The sequence below is a fragment of the Hippocampus bargibanti genome, linkage group LG03 (genome assembly GCF_051943395.1).
Source record: "Hippocampus bargibanti isolate YZ-2025 linkage group LG03, ASM5194339v1, whole genome shotgun sequence".
Classification (NCBI taxonomy): domain Eukaryota; kingdom Metazoa; phylum Chordata; class Actinopteri; order Syngnathiformes; family Syngnathidae; genus Hippocampus; species Hippocampus bargibanti.
This window is the reverse complement of record NC_142736.1, coordinates 1837320-1862239: the sequence shown is the minus strand read 5'-3', so window position 1 is coordinate 1862239 and position 24920 is coordinate 1837320. Positions and strand designations below refer to the sequence as shown.

Below are 24920 nucleotides of genomic sequence, written 5' to 3'. Positions count from 1 at the left end.
GTGTGTGTGTGTGTGTGTGTGTGTGTGTGTGTGTGTGCCTATACGGGTACATTGACATACATTAAAAAAAAACATTATTACACCTTTAAGTGCCGAATTTTTGGTTAAAAAGTGCTCATTATGATGATTTTGTGTATTTTCTCATCTGAATGTTTATGCATATATTGAACACCCATATTGTTATATTGCAAACAAACATTGTGTTTCTCACTGACTTAAATTCAGGAGCTGTTCTATTTTTACCAGCTCCTGTGGTGTATGTATGTATATTCTTCTCTGGAAGTTTTTGGTGTCTTGGGTTGAATCGAATCTTAATAAAACAAAGGGGACAAAAATAATTTGATTTATTTTGTATTTTTTTTCTGACGTTCCAAGCAGGTTGAAAATGACTGGAATGACTTTGGACACACAAGAATTCAACAGCGGTATTTTTTCAAAACACTTGAAAATCCTGCTAAGTCCTGTTGTACACACTTTAAAGGACAACCGACAGCACTTTTTTGTTTCCTAACTAACATAAGAAAAACGTTTTATGGCATCTAAAATACCCAAAACACGCAGGCTAATATGTTTAGTCAAATGCAAAAAACCAATAAAAATGACTTAGTGTCCAAAATCTGCAAAAAAAAAAATAAACCGGAAGTGGCCAGGAAGTCCCGGCCAGTTTCAGAAGGTCGAGAATCCGCTTCAGATTCCCTTGTTACTTCGTGACGTCTGAAGAGGAAAGCATAAATGTTTGCAATCGATTAAAGTTGTCCTCCCATATCAATTCGAGCCGTCAAGGACAGCATATATAAAATAAAATGTTGGTTGGACTTTACTTTTGAATCCAAATGTTGACAAAGGGAACATTTTATCACCTGTCCCCCTCCCACTGCATGCAGCTACAGTATGTATAATCATTATACACACACCGTGGTGCCATTATGGTGAAACGTTTATGTTGCTATTTCAAATGTATTTAACTGTTTTCAATAAATTCAGTGAATCGTGTGTTTTCCACATTAAACTCGTTCAAAATAATCCTGGAATATATTTTAGTGTGTTGTTCGTGGAACTTTGTCGCCTCCTATAGACAAAAAAATGACCAAGAAGAGTTGGTTGCTACGCATAATCAAACGCGCCTCTGATTGGACAGAGAAGAAGAGGAGAGCCAATTGGAGCGCCGGATGAAACGAGGTGCGGTATGGCTGAGAAGCGTCTTGATACGAAGACGCTACAAGTCGCAGGCTGAAAGATTAGCAATTATTTAACCATACTACGTTGCATTTAAGAGCCGGAAACTGTTGCAATAAGCGAACAGTACAGTAATAACTATAGGCGAGTTACGTTTGAATGTCCGCCAGACGTAATACCGTTGCTAAAAGTTAGAACTACTTCGGAGACACACACCGTACGCCATGTTGAAGCTAAACAACTGGAGGAAGAAAAACAAACAATTCGTGAGTGCTACTCCATTCAAGTTTTTTATTTATGAAATGTTTGAGAGCCGGCGAAGTCAACGGAGAGGAAAGAGAATCGTGCAAACGAAACACAACTGTTTGTAAAGAGTAACTTGAAAATCAGACTGTAACCTTACACATACTAGGGATGTGACAACATTTTTCAAGAATAATTCATCACACATTTTCTACTACCCTATTAAAGTGCATTTAAATAGCTTTCAAATGATGTATGGATTATTGTTCTATGACAAACAATAAGGAAATAATGGAATTTTTAATTTTCGAAATATGAGGGGATTTTCTGCCCGTAATTACAGTTAAAAAAATGAAAATCTGTGAGCGAGTTCTTTATTACAGTTTAAACTATCAGAACGTTCTTAATTTTTGGCAGATTAACGGTAAGGTATAATTGGAAAGTTTTTTTTTTAATTCTAAACAAGAACAGAAAACGTTCAAAATAGAAATCAGCAAATATCAACGATTGAATGCGGTCAGATTTTCGTCAGAAATCCAAAATGGCTGTCACTGAATACTAGGAAAGAAAATTGCGACCTCTAGAAATACATATGCTAATGCTTCTTTTTGCTTGAAACTCGGCAGTTATGGAGAAAAATATATACTCTACCACTTCTATGAGTTATAAAAATAGAACTTACTCACCTTTATAAACTCTAGTGTTAGCAAAAAGAGCATAAACTTCAATCAATTTTTTTCTCCCCTGTTTCTTGTATTCGGAAATTTCAAGAACCAGCATGGAGGGAAACGTGTAATACGTCATCATAAACTGCATAACTTGGAAAATCCCACCAAAAACCATGACGTACTTGACAAAAATGCAATGATATACGACTGCAAGTACAGAGTGCGCTCGCTTCACTGGACAGAAACAATCGTGGTGGAATATACCTCACCGTAGCGTACCTACACATACATTTCTTAATTCATTAGATATGAAAATACTGATCACGTAGAAAAAGACAGAATGTGTCTCGCGTACTATGTTAATAAACTGCCATATTAGTGTCTCTATGTGTTATTGTGTGTAATCTCCCCCATGTATGTCCGTTTATGTGTATAGAATCACATAGCCCATGGTTTGGTCCCTGCTGCCTCGATCGCCCCCAAGGCTGCCGTCCCTCGTACCCCACCCCCACGCAGCCCTGCCCCCTCACCCGAGAGAACCAGGTACCCCCAAGTCGCCTCTCCTCATATCCCCCTACTTCATTTTATTGTTTCTCACCGGTCTATCATTCCTCCACCCTATTTTCAGTGTTTGAAATAACGTCTGCCCGGAGGCCCGGGGCGTACAACTTTTACGTCGGGCGTACAACTTTCGGGTCTCGGCTCGGGTGGCAGACAACTTCAAATTTCAAATTTGTTTTATTCAATAAAGCAAAAGCTACAAGCAAACCGCTACAAGCCACGCGGACTCCTCTTTCTAAGCGCCTTTCAAAACTTTCAAGTACACTCTCTATTATTATTATTACTACTCTTCCTACTATTATTACTACTATACTACTACTACTATTACTACTACTAATACTACTACTATTACTACTATTATTATTACTACTACTACTACTACTACTACTACTACTACTACAACCGCTATTACTATTACTACAATTATTGCTACTATTACTACTACTATTACTACTACTATTATTATTATTATTACTACTACTACTACTACTATTACAACCGCTATTACTACTACTACAATTATTGCTACTATTACTACTACTATTATTACTACTATTATTATTAATGTTATTTTTTTATTATTATTTTACAGTGGTGATTTATTTACTACAATGCCATGTGTATTAATTTGCTTTAATCAGCATATGTTGATATCGACCGGCTATTAGTTTATTTTCTTTGCCCGCAGATCGGCCTTAGCGGCTGCCATTTTATCTTCTTCGCTGACCGGACAGACATGGGTGCTACCACCGACCCGCCCTCGGTCTTTTTCTGAAAGCGAGCGATCAGAATGCTTGCTTTCCGAGCGCAACAACGACACACGGTGACACGCATGCTCCCTTTATTACGATTCATGCCATGAGTCGCTTTTTTAAAATTATTTTCCTTATTTTAACTTGCGTTGTCCATTCTCCTCAGTGGTCGATGGTCAGGAGGCTCTCTGGCTCGCCCACCTCTGTCTTCCCCTGACCACTCCGAGGAGGAGCTGCAGCATCAGGCCAGGGAAGAGAAGGAGGAAGAAGTGGAATATGCAGGAGGGAGCACAGAGCAGGAGGAATACGTCTACCGCACTCTGGACGGTCGGAGGAAGGTTTCAGATATGGAAGAAGCAGTCTGCGCTTTGCCTTTAAAGCACTCAGTGAGTGTCAACACCGTTGACAAGTCGAAATACGCATTTAAAGGACAACCGACATCACTTTTTTGTTTCCTAACTGACATCAGAAAAACGTTTTATAGCATCTAAAATACCCAAATGATATTTTTAGTCAAATGTAAAACACCAATAAAAATGACTTAAAGTGTCCAAAATCTGCAAAAAAAAAAGGAACCCGGAAGTGACCAGTTTCAGAAGGTCCCGCCCCCTTGTTCGTGATGTCATTCCGGAATATTCAGCGCAAGTCCTAAAACGTAAAATATAGCTATATACGGTGCAATCTTTGTAAAATACGCTCAGTAGAAGTCATTTGAAGCCATTTTACAAATTATAGACACAACTTGTCCGGAGACGTCGGTTGTCCTTTAATCCTTCTCTGTATTAAATACATTGATATCTCGGTTTACAAATCAATTAAATACATATATAGCTAATAATAGCCGCTAGATAGCTAGCCACTTAGATATCTATATAGCTGCTAGCTAGATAGCTAGTTAGCTAATACACTGAATGTAACTAACTAAAATAATAATAATAATACATCGGCTTAATCGATCGATCGGGCCATAAAGACAAAAGTATCGGGACACGTAGCGCATGTGAAAAAAATGGTTAAAAAAAGTCAGCGTCGACAAGAAGTTAGACACACACACACACATAAACACAAACAAAATGAAGGTCTGAGGCAAGTTTAAATCATATACATTAATTTTAGCATGTTTAAGCATTGCTCTATATTTACACACATTCATACATACATACACATTTCATTTTTGAATGTCATTGTTTGAGTTCGTGTTGTGCTTGTGTTACTTCCGGGTTGAGTGAACCCTGGCGCGTCTGGCTGCCACTGCTCACCCGCAGAAAAACTTAGCCTGTGACCGTAAAGTGTCCTTGAGATATCAAACATTACAAAGGCAAATTTTACTTGTAATATCCACACAAAAAAAATCCACACAAAAAAAAACAACTTTTGGCGTTAATGCCACCAGACTACTACCTGTGAGTCTTGAATTTTGGAAGCCATTTTGAATGAGGTCAAACTAGACATCGACACTGGGTGGCGCCATTTTACATGCTAATTTGCTACTCGCACTCCCACGACACCAAGTTCAAGCGTCAAACGAAATCGTTTCACTTCGAATTGATTAATAATAACGTTACATTTCATTTATAAGCGCCTTTCAAAACACTCACGGACACTTTACATTATAGTTAGTATTATTGTAAAGAATGTTTCTTCTTGTTTTCTAGAAAAGTTTTCCCAAGTCAAGTCCAATATTGGCCAGCAGGGAGTCTTCTCCAGGTACTATTTAAAGTCCTGTCAACACTTTTATTTACAAAACTGTGGTGGTAAGTCTTTTTTTTTTTCATTTTTCGTCCATTAACATCATCATGAGATTGTCTTGAGCAGTTATAATATATAATAAATATAGAGTTTGTAGGTCCCAATTCTTCCTTATGTGAGTGAAATAAAAAACTAAATAAACAGATACATAAATAAACCAATACCTACATAAATACATATAAAGAAAGTAAGAAACATAAAAAATAAACACACATGAATCCAATACAATACATATTGATTTATATAGCGCTTTAACAGCTGAATAAATGAATACATATATAAATAAATAAACCTAATCGCAAATTCGCTTGTGCCTGTACATTTCTGTCAATCGCAAAAGGGGAACATTTTAGTTGAACTAATATCAAATAAAATATTATTATAATCTGGAATAAGACAGAATGCATACAGCAACGTGATGAATTGGATGCATTATAATAATGAGGATGATTCAACCATGCAAATACTGTACAGTATACCGTTAAGAGTATCGGGTTCATAGAGTTCTCTCATGTCCAAACTCATTAATTTGGGTGATTATATTTCTTTTTTTTTTTTTAAAGATTAATCAAATGACTTTTGACAGAATTCCAGTCAGAAAACATCAGTGTCCTTTCACAAGCCAGTGGTGTCAAGAAACCCAAGAAGAAAAAAGACCCCAGAAAGAAGAACGGAGACATGCCACGTAGGCATCTCTTACCTCCGCTTTTGTCTTCTTATTTCTCACATCCTAAAATACTTCATGTCATTCGTTTCTTGTGCAGCTACTGGCCAACCCAAAGTGCCAAAAGCAACGAGTCAGCCATCTCGTCAGCCCAAAGTCCTGACTGACAACGGAGAAGCAATGAAAACCATGACGGGGAAGAACACCTTGCTGGAGGAGAAACTGCGACACCTGGAACAGGAAATCAGTCGCAGGCGAGCCCAGCCAATCAGGACTTTGCCTACAGGTCCACGTTTCTATCAACTTTATATTATTGCTTGATTGTCCAAGAAACGATAACCTATGTTAGAAAATGAAAAACAATTTACATTCCATCTAATCGCTAGTAAAGAATTTACTTGTTTATGAGTGTTTAAAAATACAGTTTGATATAAACAATATATTATTGCTATATTTAAATATCTGAAATCGTCAACTACAAAGTCTGTAAATCCCCCAATCTTGGGAACTTAACTACGTTTGAAATCAAAAGAAGACAAGTGGACTCAAACAGCCACCATAAAGCCCAGAGGGACTCATTTGACGACAATGAGGTTAAAATCTTAGCGAAAGAAAATAGATGGTTTGAAAGGGGAGTAAAAGAAGCTATTTTCATAAAACAGCAAAACCCTTCACTAAATCCCCATGGTGGGGTGAGGTTCAATTTGGATCGTTCCTACAACAGACTTCTTAAGGCAACATAGGCTTAGTTATGCTGATGAGATGATACTAGAGCAAATGGGGCAATCGTAGACCCCATACTCAGTCAGGACAATAGAAGTGTAGCCGCAGGGAGTAGTCCTCTGCTCCCCCCAACCTGAGAGTAGGGACCAATCATAGCAGCGTCTGGCATCGCCACGTCTGGCCAGTAGGGATATATTTATATAGGGCCAAAACTGCCAGCAAATTTTAGTTCGCTGACGAAGCCTCTTGGATAAGAAACGTCTGACACAGATGACGGCTGAAGAAACCTCATCGATGGAGCACTCCTGTACGACTGAGAGCTTACACAGAAGCCCAGAGGGTCAATACTATAAAATGATTTTCTTTTTCAGGCATACAAGCAGAATTACAGGACGCAAGGCAGCAGACTCAGGAGCTAGTAGACGAAAACGACGCTCTCAAACGCACCGTTCATCGTCTCAATGTGGAGCTGAGTTGCTACCAGGCCAAATACAGGCCGCTCAACAAACAGGAGGTACAAACAACATTCATATTCTCGTTACAGCCAAAACTATCACTCTTTAGTAAGTTTTCTATCGTGCTTGCCTTCATTAATTCGCTTGCTATCTTGTCACGTGTTTGACAAGAAAGAAAGAAATTGTTGTTATGATGTCTGTTGCAGAGCTCCATATTAAGCAGCCTACCGAAGACAGGCTCTCCTCCTCCATGGCTGGTTAGTAAAAAAAATGAAAAATGCTCCTTAAGTGCGCTTAGAGCAATACTTTGTGATAATCGTTGCATATAAATCAGGCGATTTATCTTGAAAGCCATGTCGGTGGCTCACAGGCTCTCTGGGATGTTGCCAAGACGACAACGTCAGCTGTTAAAGATAGCAACGGACCGGCCAAGACACATTTCATTATGTCTTACTGGTGGCATATTAGTTGTGTTGTCATCACGGAATGCTTTATAATGCGTCACCTTTTTCTAAAATGGCTGACACCCAATTAAAGAGTCATAATACAGGGATACCTCAGTTTACAAACGCTTTAGCTAACAAACTTTTTTTTGCCTTACGAACATTAAATTCGCGAGAATATAATCTTAGCATACAAAGTAATTTTTGGGAAACACACAGCGCCGCAATGGCTGGCGGACTAATTTTCGGCGGAAGAACACCAAACCACACGGCCGAACAGCGCCACCGTGGCTGCCGGACTACTTTTCCACACCCCCTTTCTCTGAGTGCATACGTGGTTTGCTATCGAGTGGCTACTTTTGCTTTTTTGGGACGAAAAAAATACCCCACCACAGGCTAGTTTTCAACCGAAGAGGACACAAAACAAGATTACGGTCGAAGATCATCGAAAAATACGATCGAGGTGTGCGTTTGTGTGACTTACTGTCCCAGTACCAGTATGCTAAGTCGACCATTGCTACGTGTGGCTAAGGGTGTTTCTGTGTTGTCTAAGCAACGGAAGCAATAGAACAGGTTGAAAAACCTCTGTTCATTTGGATTAATGAAAAGCAGCTAGCAGGGGACCGTGTGACTGAGGGTATTATCGCCAAGAAAGCACGGCAACTTCACTCGGATATCATCAATAGGCAACTACATCAACGACCATCACAAAGGTAAATAACACGACTTTATTATATAGTACGGTTTATTTCTTTAATTACAAGACAATAGGACATTTATTATACATAAAATAATGTATATTTTGTGTAGTTTTATTTCATAGAAAATTATGTTTTGGACCTGGAAACGGATTATTCTCGATTTTAATGATTTCCTATAGAAATTAATGTTTGGAAGACATACTTTTCGCCATACACACACTTTCTGGGAACAAATTAAGTTAGTAAGCTGAGGTATCACTGTATAAAGTACCGTAAATGAGTGTGAATATTTTTGTTTTCATGTGCACTCCAATTGGCCTTTAACCTGTTCAGGGTGGACTCTATTCTCTCCTCTTGGCCATGTTTGATCCAGGTGGACATGAAATATTTGTCTCCTCTGATGTTAGCCTACGATGATGCATTGAATGAGAAAGAAGCCCTCCTGCGCACTGCTGAGGTACGACGCTTGTGAACATCACGGTTAAGACAGTTCGTTTAATCAAGCCTGACCGCAGGATGTGATTGATTGCTGCAGGAGGAGGTGAAGAAGTTTCAGGTACACGTCGAGGAGGTGGTGAAAGAAAATGAGATGTTCCGCAGTGAAATGGCCACGAAAACCCGAAACCTCAGCCAAGAGGATTGGTAAATACAAGACACAGTGGTACCTCTACTTGTGAGACGAAAGTTATCTGGAAATAATTTCGTTCGTATGAAAGTGAAGACGTGTTTTCCATGTAAATGGCCTAATCGGTTCCAAGCGCCCCAAAATTTAGGCATAAATATTTTATGAAGCATCAAAATGCACAAACATATGAAACAAATAAATGCCGCTTCTGTATATCGATCTATGGACACACATAGACGCATACCTAGTGGTACACACAGTTTGTCTTTCTTTTTTTGCAGCCACCAAGTTCAGCGGCAGGCCATGCTGGTGCTGCAGGAGAATCAGCAGCTGATTGAGCAGCTGGAGACTCTGAATGCCAAGAACAAAGCCGAGCATAGCAAACACCTATCTGAAGGTCTATGATATTTCTAATTCCCCTCGCCATCACGCCATACGTCCATCATGAGTCGATGCATCTGTCATCCATCTATTTTTCCTTCCATTTATCAATCTACCCTTTCTTCCCCTGCACAGTGTCCAAAGTGTCCAAGCAGTTGATGCTCCTCGAGGAAGAAAACCAGCGTTTGCAGGAACAAGTGGACGAGAGTAGGAGAGAAGCACGCCAAAGTGAAAAAGAGGCGGTCACTCTGAGGACCCGACTCCAGGACGCCGTTACCTGGGACGAGCACTGCAGCATCAGCGGGAAACTCAGACGGTACGCCGTTGCGTTCCCTTCTGCCAAAGCTTCCGATTATGTCATCACCCACATAACACTCTGACTACAGAAAAAGATAATTTTTTTTTTGTTTTGTTTTCACATCAATAACAGTGCACAACTTGAGCGACGGTACTCACTCGGGTGAATCTTGTTTTCTGCAACTTAATATGAGTCAGCCTGGGTTTAATTTGGTTAATTGGACATGAATTGGAAAGGCAGAAACTGATCTATAAAAGTTTTTGGAGACATTGGGTACAACTCACAAAGCTGCCAGACACTTGCTCCACTACTCACGAATATTTGAACAAGGCTGAGTTGGTTGTGTACGTTATGGTGGCAGAATAACTAGGTTCATATACATTATATCATTTATGAGCATAAATAAATAAATAAATAAACAAGTAAGTAAATAAATACATACATAAATACACACATAAATGCATCCATAAATGCCTATATAAATACATACATAAATCTTCTTCTACAGAAATAAATAAGTAAATGCGTGAATAAATAAATACATAAATAAATAAATACATGTATGAATACATAAATACATGCATAAGTAAATGAATGAATAAATGCACGAAGAAATAAATGAATGCACGAATACATGAAGGAATGCACAAATAAATAAATATGTGCACAAATAAAAACATAAACGCTCGAATAAATACATAAATGCATGAATAAATAATCAAATAAATATATGAATAAATAATTGAATAAATACACATATAGAAATGAATACATACACATAGAAATAAATACATACATATAGAAATAAAAATATATATAAATAAATAAGCAAACATGTAAATCAATATATTAATACATCCATGTACATGTGAAAAAATAAATACATACATACAGAATACATACATACATATACAAATAAATAGATGTAAATGTACAGCTGAATAAATACATGAACGAGTGAATGAATAAATAAATAAACAAAAAAATGTGAAGATCTAATGCTAATCAGCAGTATCTAATCAGTGTACTAATATTGCATTAATCCAAATTAGTTGTTGGTCTAAAGTAATATTGAATCACTTGAGCTGCTTTCAACATGTATTACTTCCAATACATGTTTTGGTGAGATGCTTTTTCGTTGTATTTTCTGGTTCTTATGACACATTTCAGGCAGCTCGAGCAGGAGCAGAGCAGGAACAGAAATCAAGTGGATGAGGTGCAAGCCCTCCGCCATCAAAATCAAGACCTGCAAGCGGACAAAACCAAACTGTTGGCGGCTGTGGAAAGGGCGCAGGAGGAGCTGGAGAACAGCAGACAAGCCAACAGGTGCATGTTGACCGCAAGTTCGTATCGAGGAGCTTTTCCATCCGTCAAGCCACCATCTGCTGATTTTGCTCATTCCTTTTTTCACCACATTCAGAAGGACCAAGAAGCATCTCATCGCTCTGAAGCGGCAGAAGGACGAATGCGTGCTGAAGGAGGGCAAGACGCGAACTTACCTGGAAGCTCTGGTTTCTGTGGCGGATCGCATCTCGCAGGAGCGTGACCAACTTGTACACATGGTACGTGATGACGATGCATTAGCACATGCGATGTGGATTGAATGTAGTGGAGACTGATTCCAATCGAAGATAATATGCTTTGTGAAATAACAAACAAAAAAAGGCACAATGCGCGCCATCTGCTAAAGAAGGAATGCTTTGGTTCTTGTCTCGGCCGGATATGATGGGTATTATGTCGCTACGTCACTACTATAACTCACTAGTGTTGTGTCATTCGCGAATGAGCCGGTTCTTAGAGCCGGATCTCTCGAGTGAACGAAGAGAGCCGATGCCTAACAAGGAGCCGGAAATGGTAGCTGACTTTTTTTGTCCTCTATTCCCCACCCCCAGTCTTCGGTTAAATCCACACGTGATTGGTTGATATCTGTTGTAGAGGAGGGAGGGGAGAATTACACACACATGCAGCAGTGAGGAAAAGGGGAGGGGGTTAGGGTAAACAGGTGGACAAATGTTATTACACTATGCTCTTATTATACAATTATACAATTATGATATTTTTTACTTGTTGGTATGATAGCATTATTAATATGATCATCAGACCAGAGAAACCACAGGGAAATGGAACATTTGTGGATGCTCTCCGTGCACATATAAATGAAGCCATATAAATATTTGATATAGTGCATTTTTTTACATGAGTAATTTGTTTTTCACATAATTTTACATGATTTTTGGTAGTTATTTAATTGAAGCAACAAAAAAAAACCTTACAAACTGAGGAGCCATTTGGGAGCCAAAAGAGCCGGATCTTCTTAGTGAGCCGAGTCAAAAGAACCGGCTCTCTGAAAAGAGCCGCAATTCCCATCACAATAACTCACTGCCAGGTTGGATTTTAAAGTTTTAAACTCTCACATTGGCAATCATAGACCTCTAAAGTAACATATTTTTTTTCTACGACTGGCCTGATTGCGCCATTTGCTCTGGTATCACCTCATCAGCATAGCTAAGCCTATGTTGCCTCAGAAGTCGGTTGTAGTAACGAGCCAAATTGAACCTCACCCCACCATGGCAATTTAGTGAAGGGCGTTTGCTGTTTTAGGAAAATACCTTCTTTTACTCCACTTTCAACCCATTTTCTTTCGCATTTTTTTTTTTTTTTTAACCTCATTGTCGTCAAATGAGTGGTCGCTAGCTTTAGGCATACTCGAGCAGGCTGAAGAAACCTTCTCATCGATACTCAATAAATTAATAATGTCAACTTTTTTGGATGACGTTTTCATTATTGCTAGCTGTGTGTACTAGGGGGAAAAAAAAAACCCCACCTGCAAAAATGTAAGTGAATGGTAGTGATTTTTTTTCTTCTACAGGACTGAGTACAAAGAATGTTGGCCATGGTGGATAGAAGCAGTGTAGCCTCAGTTTCAGGACAAACGTAGCAGCAGTTGAGCTCGAAGAACACGTGCAGGTAGACGATATCATATCATATCATAAATGTCGCTACTCAAAGGATTTGATGACAGCAGCTGTTTGGCTGCCCCTTATGTGTGTCGCCGATGATAAAAACGTGTCTTTTGTCAGATTAGTACTTTTTTTTAATGTCATCACTCGTTCGCATACCATCATTGAATCCTTGCCTTTGTGACAACTGTGGCGCAGTAGACTGCAGGGAACTGTAGCGCTGACACTTTGAAATGTCACCGCATTCAGATTTTTTAACATGCAGCAGCGCGTCATGTGTAGAAGGTCAACCTGACACACGCCAGCACAGATGGAGCATAATAGGAGCCAATTTGTGTGTGTGTGCGCAGTTGCTAAGAGTGTGTCGTCCGTCACTTGTTATCCCACTTGTGCACACAAATGGCTTTGAGCAATTTGAGACATATTTCTCCCAACATATAACAGTTATTTAAATGTTTTCCCTCAAAGGGGTTACAGATCAAGGTCAAAAATGAATAGTAACAATTTGCGAATTATGGATGTGCTCCTTGAAAATGTTTGTCATTGCAGACACAACTGCCTCGATGTAAAACTTTCTGATCTTTTTCATATTTACAGTAAAGTCTCGTTATATCGATATTCAAGGGAGTCCGAAAAAATATCGATATAACCGGGACTATCGATATATCCGACCCTGTTTGCATGTAATTTTCTCCGTGCGTGCATAGAAATAGTATCGATATAACCGGGACTATCGATATATCCGATATCGATATAACGAGACTTTACTGTATATATCACATTTATGTGATGCATCACTCGGCTGATTTGTCAGCAATGTTGTCTGTCATTTTGTTTTTGCCACCGGCCACATTGTAGTTACGGTTTCCTCTCGAGGGCCGTGATGAATTTTGGCCAGCCAGCCAGCATCTCACTCTCGTACAGCAATCGACTGTGTGATATAATAATAATAATGTTACATTTCATTTATAAGCGCATTTCAAAACTCTAAAAGGTCACTTTACATTCACAGGATATGTTTTTTTTCCGTGGGTAAGCAGCGGCAGCCACACGCGCCAGCGTTCACTCAACCCAGAAGTAACTCAAATAGATAGAATGCTAGCTAGCTAAGAGATAGCTAATAATAATAATAATACTGTATTACTTCCAAACAAACATAATCGGTCACTGCTCCACTTCCTCCTCAGGCTTCCATACTGCAGGAGGAAAAACAGGGATTCATCGGCAGCATCCTGAGCGGGACCGTCCGATTCGGAAAACTGCAGGAACGCGTCAAGGTGAGTTGCTCTATTGCAGATCGGCTTAGTCCTTATAGTGTATTGACTCCCCACCAGCCTGTTAAAAAATATATATTTATTGATCGCATGAAATATTAATCATAATATCATATTTGTTAGTAGATTCATTCTGGAAACTGTGAATAAAAAAAAATGTCTGAATGAATAAGTTGCATCCACCAAAAAAAAAAAATGTATTCATAAATGCAAATGAAATCAATTTGAATTGTTCTTACAGAATTGAAATAATTTAATATTCTAATTCATTATTTTACATATTGCACATCCGTGTGACATGTTTAAATCCTACAAATTTTAAGTAATTGAATATTATAATTCATTACTTTCCATTTTGCACAACCGCATGATTATTTTTTTAACTGTAAATTCTGTCACCTGGCGCACATCATGTCCATTAAAAAAAAAACAAAAAAAAACAAATGTGACCTCTAAGTGCAAACAATAAAAAGCAGAGAAAAAAAAACTAATAATTTTCGTAGCGATCTTTGCGCTGCTCAACCGCGACGTCTTTTCTTGTCGTTCACCGCACGGGTTCCCTCAGATCCTCTTCCTCCCTCCACCTCTGTATGCCCCCGGCTCCTCTCAGCACGATGGGGGAGAGAGCTTTCAGCTGCTCTGCCCCCAAACCCTTGAACTCACTTCCTCCCAACATTCGTAACATCGATTATCTTCCCACCTTCAAATCCCATCTCAAAACCCACCCAGTTTCTTAACTGACATGCGAAAACCGTTTTATAGCATCTAAATTACCCAAAACAACGCAGTATGATATTTTTATTCAAATGCAAAACACCAATAAAAATGATTTAGTGTCCAAAATCTGCAAATAATTGAGCTGCGAATTGGGCATTTTCAGAAAGTCCCGTCCCCGGTTTGTGACGTCACGCCAAGACGTCTTGCCTTGCTGGGGAATCGAAACAATGGCTTCAGATTCGGAGAATATGCTTTCTTGTTACACATCCAGTTATGAATATGATTCAAATAGTTCTGAAGAGGAAAGCATACATGTTTGCAATCGATTAAAGAATGTATTCCGTACCATTTTGAGGCAACATTGTATCACCAAAAAAGAGGCAGAAAATGGCGACCAACCTCCTGTGAGGAATTAATCAGCCCGTTTCCACAGGCTGATAAATTCCTTATATGGAGCTTGCTCACCCTCATCTGGCTCTTTTTGGTGCATCACAACGTTTTCAGACCAAACAAACACAGCAAAATGCATTGACGTGATGGGAGGACTGCTACAATGTGTCCTTTTTTTCGGTCAGGGGCGTTCCTTCAGTGACGTCACGTACGGACTCGTCACCAACTCAAAAACAAGACTTCCGGAATATTCAGCGCAAGTCTTAAAACGTAAAATATAGCTATATGCGGTGGAATCTTTGTAAAGTATGCTCAGTAGAAGTCATTTGAAGCCATTTTACAAATTATGGACACAACTTGTCCGGAGACGTCGGTTGTCCTTTAATCCTTCTCTGTATTTTATTTATTGTATTTTATTTATTATACAGTAAAGTCTCGTTATATCGATATCGGTTATATCGATAGTACTGCTTATTACGATACTATTTCTATGAACGCAAGGAGAAAATTTACATGCCGCAGGATCGGATATATCGATAGTCCGGTTATATCGATATTTTTTCAGACTCCCGAGAATATCGATATAACGAGACTTTACTATAGTACCTATGCTTCTCTATTATTGGTTGTTATTGATATTATATGCTTGACTGTGACTGTAAAGTGTCCTTGAGAGCTTTGAAATGCACTTAAAATGAAATGTATGATGATTATTATTACGAGTGATGAACATCAGCCATCACCAAAACAGCCAGAAGGCTTTATTACTTCTCCGAGGTCTTCGATGACTTTGCGGCGGCCAGACGAGCACAATCAGGATAGTGAAAGGGAAATATGAGATGTTTGTCATACAGGCGACCGAGTCCAATTAAGGATCATTAGCATCCGCTTGCCTGTCATTACCACACTCTTACGCCATGACATTGCAGCAAAAACTGCAATTTGGTCGCCGTTCATCTCTCGATGAAGCATTGCCCGTGCGCATTCAAGCAATTGAACATGAGAGCAGATTAGTGGAATATGTGGTTTGGTCCGAAAGCAAAAGCAATCAACTCCGCCTAGCAAGACTTTTTCAAGAAAAGACTAAGTGCCACTTAGTCACGCTGACGTCATTATCGCCGGAGCCAAGACATTGATCAGTGTCCTATTTATCCAAAGGACAAAATGTGCGGACGACGGCGTCACATGTTTTCAAATCGGTGAAACCGCCGTGGCGGAGATGCAAAACCACTCATCGTTTAACTTTATGCAAACTTCTGTGGATGAAGTTGCCTTTTATGGTTCGTTGTTGCTTAGCTGCTGATAGAGAAGTTATCATATTAGTTTCATGCTGTTGTATGCTTAGTCAACACAAGTAAAGCATGGACAACCTGGGGCCAATCAGGTCAACGGACACAGCAAGTTAAACGGTCAGTTTCACAGGATTAGAATTAGATTAGAATACCACGCCTCTGGACGTTCTGAGCACCAACAGATGTAAGCAATAAAACATTATGTGTCGCAGTTAACTATTTTGTGGGTATACCTCATGGGTGCAAAATTCATCCTTTTGCCGCGGGCCACGTCGTAGTTACGATTTCCTCTCGGGGACTGTTATGAATTTGGGGAAGCCATTAGTATGTTTAATCCCCCTCCACATATTACATATGGAGCCATCATCAAATTTATGAATAACTAACTTCTACTGAGTGTATTTTACAAAGATATCAGCGCATATAGCTATATTTTACCTTTTAAGACTTGCACTGAATATTCAGGAAGTCTTGTTTTCGAGTTGATGACGATGCCCTAAGTGACGTTATGGAGGGAACGCCCCTGACCGAGAGAGTGACAAATGGTGCATTTTAGGTACTTTTTTTCGTCTGAAAACATCGTGTTGATGGCGAAATTAGAAGGAAAACTACAGAAATAATGCGATGGGGAATCGTTGTGTATAGTAGCCAATTGCGGTAACACGCAAAAAGATGTACGTTGACACAAATTCCCAGCGGACAAATCAGCCATTTCAAACGGAGCTTGGGCGCCATCTTGTGCATTGTCAGGGCGCTACATTGGAGTCCAGACGGCTCGAATTGATACGGAAGGACTTCTTTAATCGTTTGCAAACATTTATGCTTTCCTCTTCAGAATTATTTGAATCATATTCGTAACTGGATGAGTAACAAGAAAGCATCTTCTCAGAATCTGAACTCTCTGAAGCCATTGTTTTGATTCTGGAGCAAGGCAGCTTGTGAAGTATCCTGACATAATGTCACGAACAAGGGGGCGAGGCTTTCTGAATCTTTCCAGTTTTAGTGGTAGTTTTGGGACACTTTAAGTCCTTTTTATTGGTGTTTTGCATTTGACAAAAATAGCCTGCTTTTTTGGTACTTTAGATGCAATAAAACGTTTTTCTGATGTCAGTTAGGAAAAAAATGTTGTCGGTTGTCCTTTAAGCAAGCATCATGGCAGTTGACATGCTTGATTTGCGTTCGCTGGCTTAATAAAATGATGTGGTGGCCCAGATTTTGCCCCCGGGCCTTAAATTTGACACCTGTAGTATACATAAAGACGGCTATGAGGGCGGACCTCTTCAACATGCCCAAAATGCATCAACTCTACTATCGGGTGATATTTGTCTCCGTCCGTATGACCACCGCCGGTTTTGTTTGGCCAGCGTTCACCCCCTGGAGGAGCAGTCGCACACGCCCTGACACAAGCACTGGCAAAAACCGTAGACCAGACACACCGTCAGACTGGACGGCACCAAACTGACACACACAATGCCAAGAGTCACCCTCTGAATCACCAGCAAGTAAATCCCGAGAGGCAAAGAACCAAAGTACAAGAAGCCCAGCAGCCACACCAGGATACGCGGGACGTGGTTGCAGAATTTGGTCAGGGAGTCCTGATCCGCTTGCCCGTTGGAACCCGCCGACAGCGATTCCACGTTGCGATCCAAATTGGAGCTGCTGTTGAGACTCGGGAAGCGTTGAGGCTCCCTCTGCACGTCCATGATGGTGATAAAGAGGCAATTGGACGAATCGCGGGATGAGGTGGACGTGAAGAAACTCTTTGGGGAGAGGACCACCTCCTGGCTCCAGGATTTGTTACGAGATCTCAAACGGGACATGATATCGGCGTCGTCGGGCAGGGCCGATACCTCGTACTCGCCGATCTGGGTTTGGTGGCGACAAAACGGGCAGCAAATGTAGCCCGTGCCGTTGGCGACGTAGAGTATCTTGACCAGGCAGCGGGCGCACACCCGATGGAGGCAGTCCAGGAGTTTGGGTCGTCGGTTGTGTGCATTGTAGCGCTGATAGCAGATGTGACATTCCAATTCTTCCAATGAGGGGCGTTCCTGCTCCTCCAACTCAGCCTGAGGGCAGCTCATCTTCCAGACGAGCTCTGAAGTAGACAGACTCAGGATCAATGACGGTGATGGCTCGAGTGGTAGATAGGTTTGGGTTATGGTGATGGATACGGATTTGGGTTCTACGTTCGGGTAGCGGTCCCCCAAAATTTGATGCTCAATGGATTGGTTTCATGTCGACGTACAGGGGAGATATGAGTAACCCGACTTAGGAGTACAGTGATACCTTGGCTTACGAACTTAATTGGTTCCCAGACAGAGTGTGCAAGGCGAAAAGTGTATATCCAAAAAAATTATTTCCCATTGGAAACCATTAAAATGAGAATAATCTGTTCCCAGGTCCCCATAATTTTCTACTTTCTCATTTTCTAAGCCAAAATGTACCTTATTTTATGGATAATAAATGTGCTATGGTAATATAATTAAAGAAATAAACTTACTGTATCATAAAGTCATTTTATTTACTTTTGTGATGGTCATTGATGGTGTAACGTAACCTTCTTCTTTCACCATCTTGAGTAATGATCCCTTGGACGTGCTTTCTCTGCGATCATTTTACCTCGTTCCTCATCAATTGTGTTCTGTTTAGCTGGGTTGATGGCTTTTTGCATCAAGTGTACAGATGGCTTGTGCAGGTTATTTGCGGAGCCTGATTGATGGGAATTTTAACCTTGCAGTCTACACTCTGCCTTTGAACTATCAAATCAAACTAGTCCTAATTTCACTGTTTTCTATCCATTTTGTCACTCTCTCTGCCGTCTGCTTGTTCTTTAATGTTTAAACCACGTCCCCTCACTGCTGCGTTCTTGACCAATCACGTGGCTTTAACCGAAGACTGGGATGGGGAATAGGGGACAAAAAATTTCGGCAGCCACTTTCTTTTTTGGAGAACGGGCTCGTTCGCGAAAGACACATCACTCATTGTGGCAGCATCGTGTGTATCCCGAAAAAAAAGTTCATATAGGAAAAATTTTCATAAATTTAACATTCGTAAACCGAAAAGTTCGTAAGCCAAGGGGTTCATAAACCGAGGTATCACTGTATTTCAAGATAAACACCATGGTTTGGATGATGGCTTAATCGATCCATTTTGATTTGGCGTCACACAATTTAAAAGATAATCACAATGGCAGTGAATCTTGTTTTCCCTCACATCACAGAAAGTGACATTTGAGCAAATATTGACAAATTCACACGACAAAAAAAAAAAAAAGAGAGAGAATTTGGTTGTTTCATGCCACTCCCTCTTAAAATTTTCTCTCACATTAAACATTGACAGAATGACAATTTATGGATTTAATATAACCCCAGAGCTTTGCCTGTGGAATGTTCACATTGTTTAATCCGAGCAAACTGTCACGGGCATGATACTGGTTAGATTATTTAAAAAAACCTGTTTTGAGTGTCCAGCTGAGACATCAGGCTAAATATTTTTTTATGTTGAGGGAGTTTGGATGCGTTTGTGCACAGATGGGAAGAATATGTGACAGTCGATGCACTGTCACTACGTTTGGGGGGAATGCTTCTGTATTAGAAGTCATTATACCAAAAATGTCACTTCATCTGTCTGTCTGTCTGTCTCTCTTTGTCTGTCTCTGTCTCTTTTTCTCTGTCTTTCTCTGTCTTTCTCTGTCTATCTCTGACTCTCTCTTCTCTCTGTCTGTCTTTCTCTCTGTAACTATGTCTCTCTCTCTGTCTATTTCTCTCTGTTTCCCTCTCTCTCTCTGTCTCTGTCTCTCTCTATCTTTGTCTCTCTGTCTCTCTCCCTCTCTGTCTTTATCTCTGACTCTCTCTCTGTGTCTCTCTCTGTCTTTGTCTCTCTGTCCGTGTCTCTTTTCCTCTCTGTCTCGATCTCTGTCTCTCTCTCTCTCTCTCTCTCTCTCTCTCTCTCTCTCTCTCTCTCTCTCTCTCTCTCTCTCTCTCTCTCTCTCTCTCTCTCTCTGTTTTTGTCTCTCTGTCCCTGTCTCTCTTCCTCTCTGTCTCGATCTCTGACTGTCTCTGCCTCTCTCTTTCTTTCTGCCTCTATTTCTCTCTCTCTGTCTCTGTCTCTGTTTCTGGCTCTCTCTGTCTCTCACCATTTCTGTCTCTTTCTGTCTCTGTCTTTGTCTCTCTGTCTCTCTCCCTCTCTGTCTGTATCTCTGACTCTCTCTCTGTGTCTCTCTCTGTCTTTGTCTCTCTGTCCCTGTCTCTTTTCCTCTCTGTCTCGATCTCTCTCTCTCTCTCTCTCTCTCTCTCTCTCTCTCTCTCTCTCTCTCTCTCTCTCTCTCTCTCTCTCTCTCTCTCTCTCTCTCTCTCTGTTTTTGTCTCTCTGTCCCTGTCTCTCTTCCTCTCTGTCTCGATCTCTGACTGTCTCTGCCTCTCTCTTTCTTTCTGCCTCTATTTCTCTCTCTCTGTCTCTGTCTCTGTTTCTGTCTCTCTCTGTCTCTCACCATTTCTGTCTCTTTCTGTCTCTGTCTCTGACTCTGTCTCTCTCTCCTTCTCTCTTTCTATCTCTATTTCTCTCTATTTCTCTCTCTTTCTCTCTCTCTCTCTCTCTCTCTCTCTCTCTCTCTCTCTCTCTCTCTCTCTCTCTCTCTCTCTCTCTCTCTCTCTCTCTCTCTCTCTCTCTCTCTCTCTCTCTCTCTCTCTCTCTCTCTCTCTCTCTCCATGCAGTCCTTTCGTGAATTTGATTTGTGACTTAGATTTAATACACTTCAGATGTGGTTTTTGAATAATGCGTCTTTTAAGTAATTCAGGTTAACAGAACAAATTGGGAGTCTGTCGTGACCGCAAATATAGAAGACACGAGCCACATTTTCATGTCATTCAGGCGAGTGAGAGCAAAGAAACTCCTCTTTATGAGATGTCATCCTGAGGGGAGGGAAAGAAACACAAAATAATTGACATTTTTTTTACCGCAGCCAATTATCTTTTTGTCTGGCGGGACGCAGCTCTGAAGAACACAAAGGACACAAGTCGATGAACGTCTCAGAGAAACGCACAAGTCGTCTGTTGATTCGATTGAAACGCTCCCTTTTTTTCCAGGGACTTTGACATTTTTAGGGCTTCAAGGAGGATTTGCCACCAAATTGTTATTAAATCTATCGAGTACAGTGACGCTGAGTTGCAAAGGTACCACCCTCAGTTCTATTTTCCAGACCGCTTAATCCTCATTAGGGTCGCGGGGGTGCTGGAGCCTATCCCAGCCGTCTTCGGGCACCAGGCGGAGGACACCCTAAATTGGTTGCCAGCCAATCACCAGGCACACAGAGACAAACAACCATTCGGACTCACAATCACACCTAGACACAATCTGGAGTGGACAATCAACCTGCCGCCTACATTTCAACATTTGATGTTATTCGTCTGCGTAAGCTCTCAGTCGTATAGGAGTGGTCCATCGATAAGAAGGTTTCATAAAACAGCAAAACCTTCACTAAATTGGTGAGGTTCAATTTGGATCATTCCTACAACAGACTTCTTAGGCAACATATGCTTAGTTATGCTGATGAGGTGATACCAGGGCAAATGGGGCAATCAGGTCAGTCGTAGACCCCATAATCAGGCAGGACAATAGGAGTAATCAGTCAGGACAATAGAAATAATCAGTGTATCCTCAGGGAATAGTCCTTTGCTCCCCCCAACCTGAGAGAAGGCACCTGTCATAGCAGAGTGGCACCGCCACATCTGGACAGTAGGGATATATATATATATAGGGCCGAAACTACCAGTAAGACTTTAGTTTTCTGACGAAGCTTCTTGGATAAGAAGCGAAATGTCCGACACCTTCAAAGAAGTACAGATGACGGCTGAAGAAAAACCTTTTCATCGATGGACCATTCCTGTACGACTGAGAGCTTACACAGACATAGGAAATTAATCACAAATATAATAGATGAGCTAAAAATAACCCTCAACTCTACTGGGATGAGGACAAGTTGTCTAGAAAATGGGTGGATGGATACGATTCTCATGGGATGCTCAACCCTTAGTGACAGCTTGAACAAACATGTACACAATACAAAATGCCAAATCTCACATTTAAAATAATCACTCATTAAAAGCAACATCATCATCGTGTCAACTTGGTTGAGGCAGTTGGTCAAAATAAGCTGTTTGAGGGTGTGCATATGTGTAAGAGAAAGATGCACATCTGTTGCTACAAGACGTCTGCACATAACACTCACCTCGCTCCGGCGCTGTTGCTAGTACGTTGTCCTCCTCCATGTGTATCCACCTCCCTCATGGCAACCCCCCCCACCACCACCACCCCTTCCCTACGTCTCACGATTTCTTTCTCCTTGTCTCAGGTGTACCGCAAGCTGGCGTCCAACCGACTGGCAGCGCTGGAGGAGGCTGCGGCGGGCAAGACGGCTTCTCACCACCGGGAGATGCTCCACCTGCAGAGGCTGCTGGGAGAGAGGCAACAGGCGGAGGAGAAGCTGCTGCAGTCCAAACGGTAGGAGGAGGAGGAGGAGAAGGATGAAAGGCAACAAATGAGGAGAGGGAGGAGCGATTGATGCAGTCGGGGGAAAAAAGAGGTGATGAGGATGCAGGAGAGAGGGAGACGGGGAGTGATGCTCTCGGCAGTGGGAGATGGGAGGAAGGAAAGGGATGAGGAAAAATAGTTTCAACAAAAGTAGGAAGGGGGGGAAAGAGGAGAGATGCAAGGGTGAAGGGTTGAAGAGGAAAAATAGATGAAACGAAGAAGATTGAGAAGAGAGGAGCAGCTGATGAGGATGGAGGGGATGAGAGACTGATGCAAGAGAGTGACGGGGGGTGTGTGATGCTGTCGGGGTAAAAAAAAAGCTAGCTAGGTAGCTAGCTAGATAGCAAATGGATGGCAAACAGATAGCTTGTTAGGTAGCTAGCTTATAGATAGCAAATGGATGGCCAGCTAGGTAGCTACCTAGATAGCAAATGGATAGTGAATCAATAGCAAATGGGGAGCAAACAGATAGCCAGCCAGGTAGCTAGCAAATGTATAGCCAGCTAGGTAGCTGCCTACATAGCAAATGGATAGGAAAAAGATAGCAAATAGATAGAAAATAGATAGCCAGCTAGGTAGCTAGCTAATAGATAGCAAATGGATAGCAAATGGATAGCCAGCTCAGTAGCTACCTTGATAGCAAATAAATAGCAAATGGATAGCAAATAGATAAACAGCTAGGTAGCTAGCTATAAGATAGCAAATGGATAGCAAATAGATAGCCAGCTAGGTAGCTAGCTAATAGATAGCAAATGGATAGCAAATAGATAGCCAGCTAGGCAGCTAGCTAATAGATCGCAAATAGGACCGAAAAGGACCTAATAACAATACTTATACTTATACTTATACTTATACTTATACTATTACTACAACAACAACTACTACTACTACTAATAATAATAATAATAATAATTCATTTCATTTCTAAGCGCCTTTCAAAACTTTCAAGGTCACTTTACAGTCACAGGATAAGTTTTTCTGTGGGTGAGCAGCGGCAGCCACACGCGCCACCGTTCAGTTTTAGGTGGGATGAATAAGTATGACATGTATAATTTAGAGAAAAAAATCTGAAGATTACAAAAGTAAAAGAACTGCTTCATGTCACAAAGAGGGTACAGCAAGTGCTGAAGAATCAATGTGTTTTCATATTATTTGTATTTAGTTTTGTATTTTATTTTTCTACTTCTTTCTTTCCTTTCCTCTTCCTTTCATAACTTTGCTGCTGTGTTACTTCTGGGTGGAGTAAACGCTGGCGCGAATGGCTGCTTCTGCTCATCCGCACAAAAAAAAGTTCTGAACCCGTGACTGTAAAGTGTCCTAGAGAGTTTTGAAAGGTGTTTAGAAATTAAATGTATTATTATTATTATTATTATTATTATTATTATTAAAAGACTTTTGGAATGTGAAAGAAAACACGGCACACGTAAAAAAAAATGTGGAAAACATGTCAATGAGTTACCCCTCATTTCCCTTGTTCAGCGATGTGGAGGAGGAACTGGAGGTCGTTTGGCAGGCGGCCACCAGAGAAAACCAACAAATCAAGGAGAGTCTCTGGCATTCCGGCCCCACCCGTGATGACCCCCTACAGTGGGCCTTTGCCAACCCTGTCTCCTCCGAGGGTCCACTGAGCTTCCTAAGAAAAACGGGATTATGATGATACAACCGGACAATTTCGACTGGATTTCTACAGCTAAAAGAGTGCATCAGGCAGGCATCGTTTCTATTTATTTAAAGGACAACCGACACCATTTTTTTGTTTCCTAACTGACATCAGAAAAACATTTTATAGCATGTAAAATACCCAAAACAAGCAGGTTGATATTTTTAGTCAAATGCAAAACACCAATAAAAATGACTTAAAGTGTGCTAAAACTGCAAAAAATTGAGCTGCGAATTGGGCATTTTCAGAAAGTCCCGCCCCCAGTTCGTGACATCACGCCAAGACGTCTTGCATTGCTAGTGAATCAAAACAATGGCTTCAGATTCGGGGAATATGCTTTCTTGTTACACATCCAGTTATGAATATGATTCAAATAGTTCTGAAGAGGAAAGCATACATGTTTGCAATCGCTTAAAGAATTTATTTGTGCCATTTTGAGGCAACAACTCTCACCCCAAAAAAATGGCGACCTCCTGTGGCCACCTCCGTTTCCACAGGCTGATAAATTCCTTATATGGCGCTTGGACGCCCTCTTCTGGCCTTCTGGCGGCGTTTGGGTGCAACACGAGGTCCCCAGACCGAACAAGTACAGCAAAATACATTGACGTGATGGAAGGACCGCTAGAATGCGTCTTTTTTTACGGTCAGGGGCGGTCCTTT

General features: G+C 40.8%; 2 protein-coding genes across 4 annotated transcripts; one reads left to right on the top strand and one right to left on the bottom strand.

Moving 5' to 3' along the window:
* The first annotated feature begins 1197 nt into the window (after positions 1–1197).
* cep89 (centrosomal protein 89) lies at positions 1198–24304 on the top strand. Its single transcript, XM_088991474.1, is given in 19 exon segments — positions 1198–1442; positions 2524–2630; positions 3337–3471; positions 3567–3786; positions 5056–5107; positions 5736–5834; positions 5914–6099; positions 6908–7050; positions 7198–7248; positions 8509–8592; positions 8671–8777; positions 9042–9157; positions 9277–9457; positions 10610–10765; positions 10860–11001; positions 13587–13676; positions 22422–22570; positions 24080–24239; positions 24241–24304. Coding segments are annotated over 19 exon segments (2274 nt in total). The 5' UTR covers positions 1198–1400; the 3' UTR covers positions 24295–24304.
* On the bottom strand, positions 13625–22373 carry LOC148899946 (E3 ubiquitin-protein ligase RNF182). Of its 3 annotated transcripts, XM_088991476.1 has the most exons (3): positions 22299–22373; positions 17626–18167; positions 13625–13734 (listed from the first exon to the last, which is right to left on the bottom strand). In XM_088991476.1, the coding sequence occupies exons 1-3, from the start codon at positions 22336–22338 to the stop codon at positions 13702–13704; spliced, it is 615 nt and encodes a 204-aa protein (XP_088847602.1). In that variant the 5' UTR covers positions 22339–22373; the 3' UTR covers positions 13625–13701. The 3 variants fall into 3 exon arrangements, with proteins under 3 accessions (XP_088847602.1, XP_088847601.1, XP_088847603.1); XM_088991475.1 differs by lacking the exon at positions 13625–13734 and having other exon boundaries at positions 13768–18167; XM_088991477.1 differs by lacking the exon at positions 13625–13734 and having other exon boundaries at positions 13768–18181; positions 22299–22357.
* Positions 24305–24920: the final 616 nt, after the last annotated feature.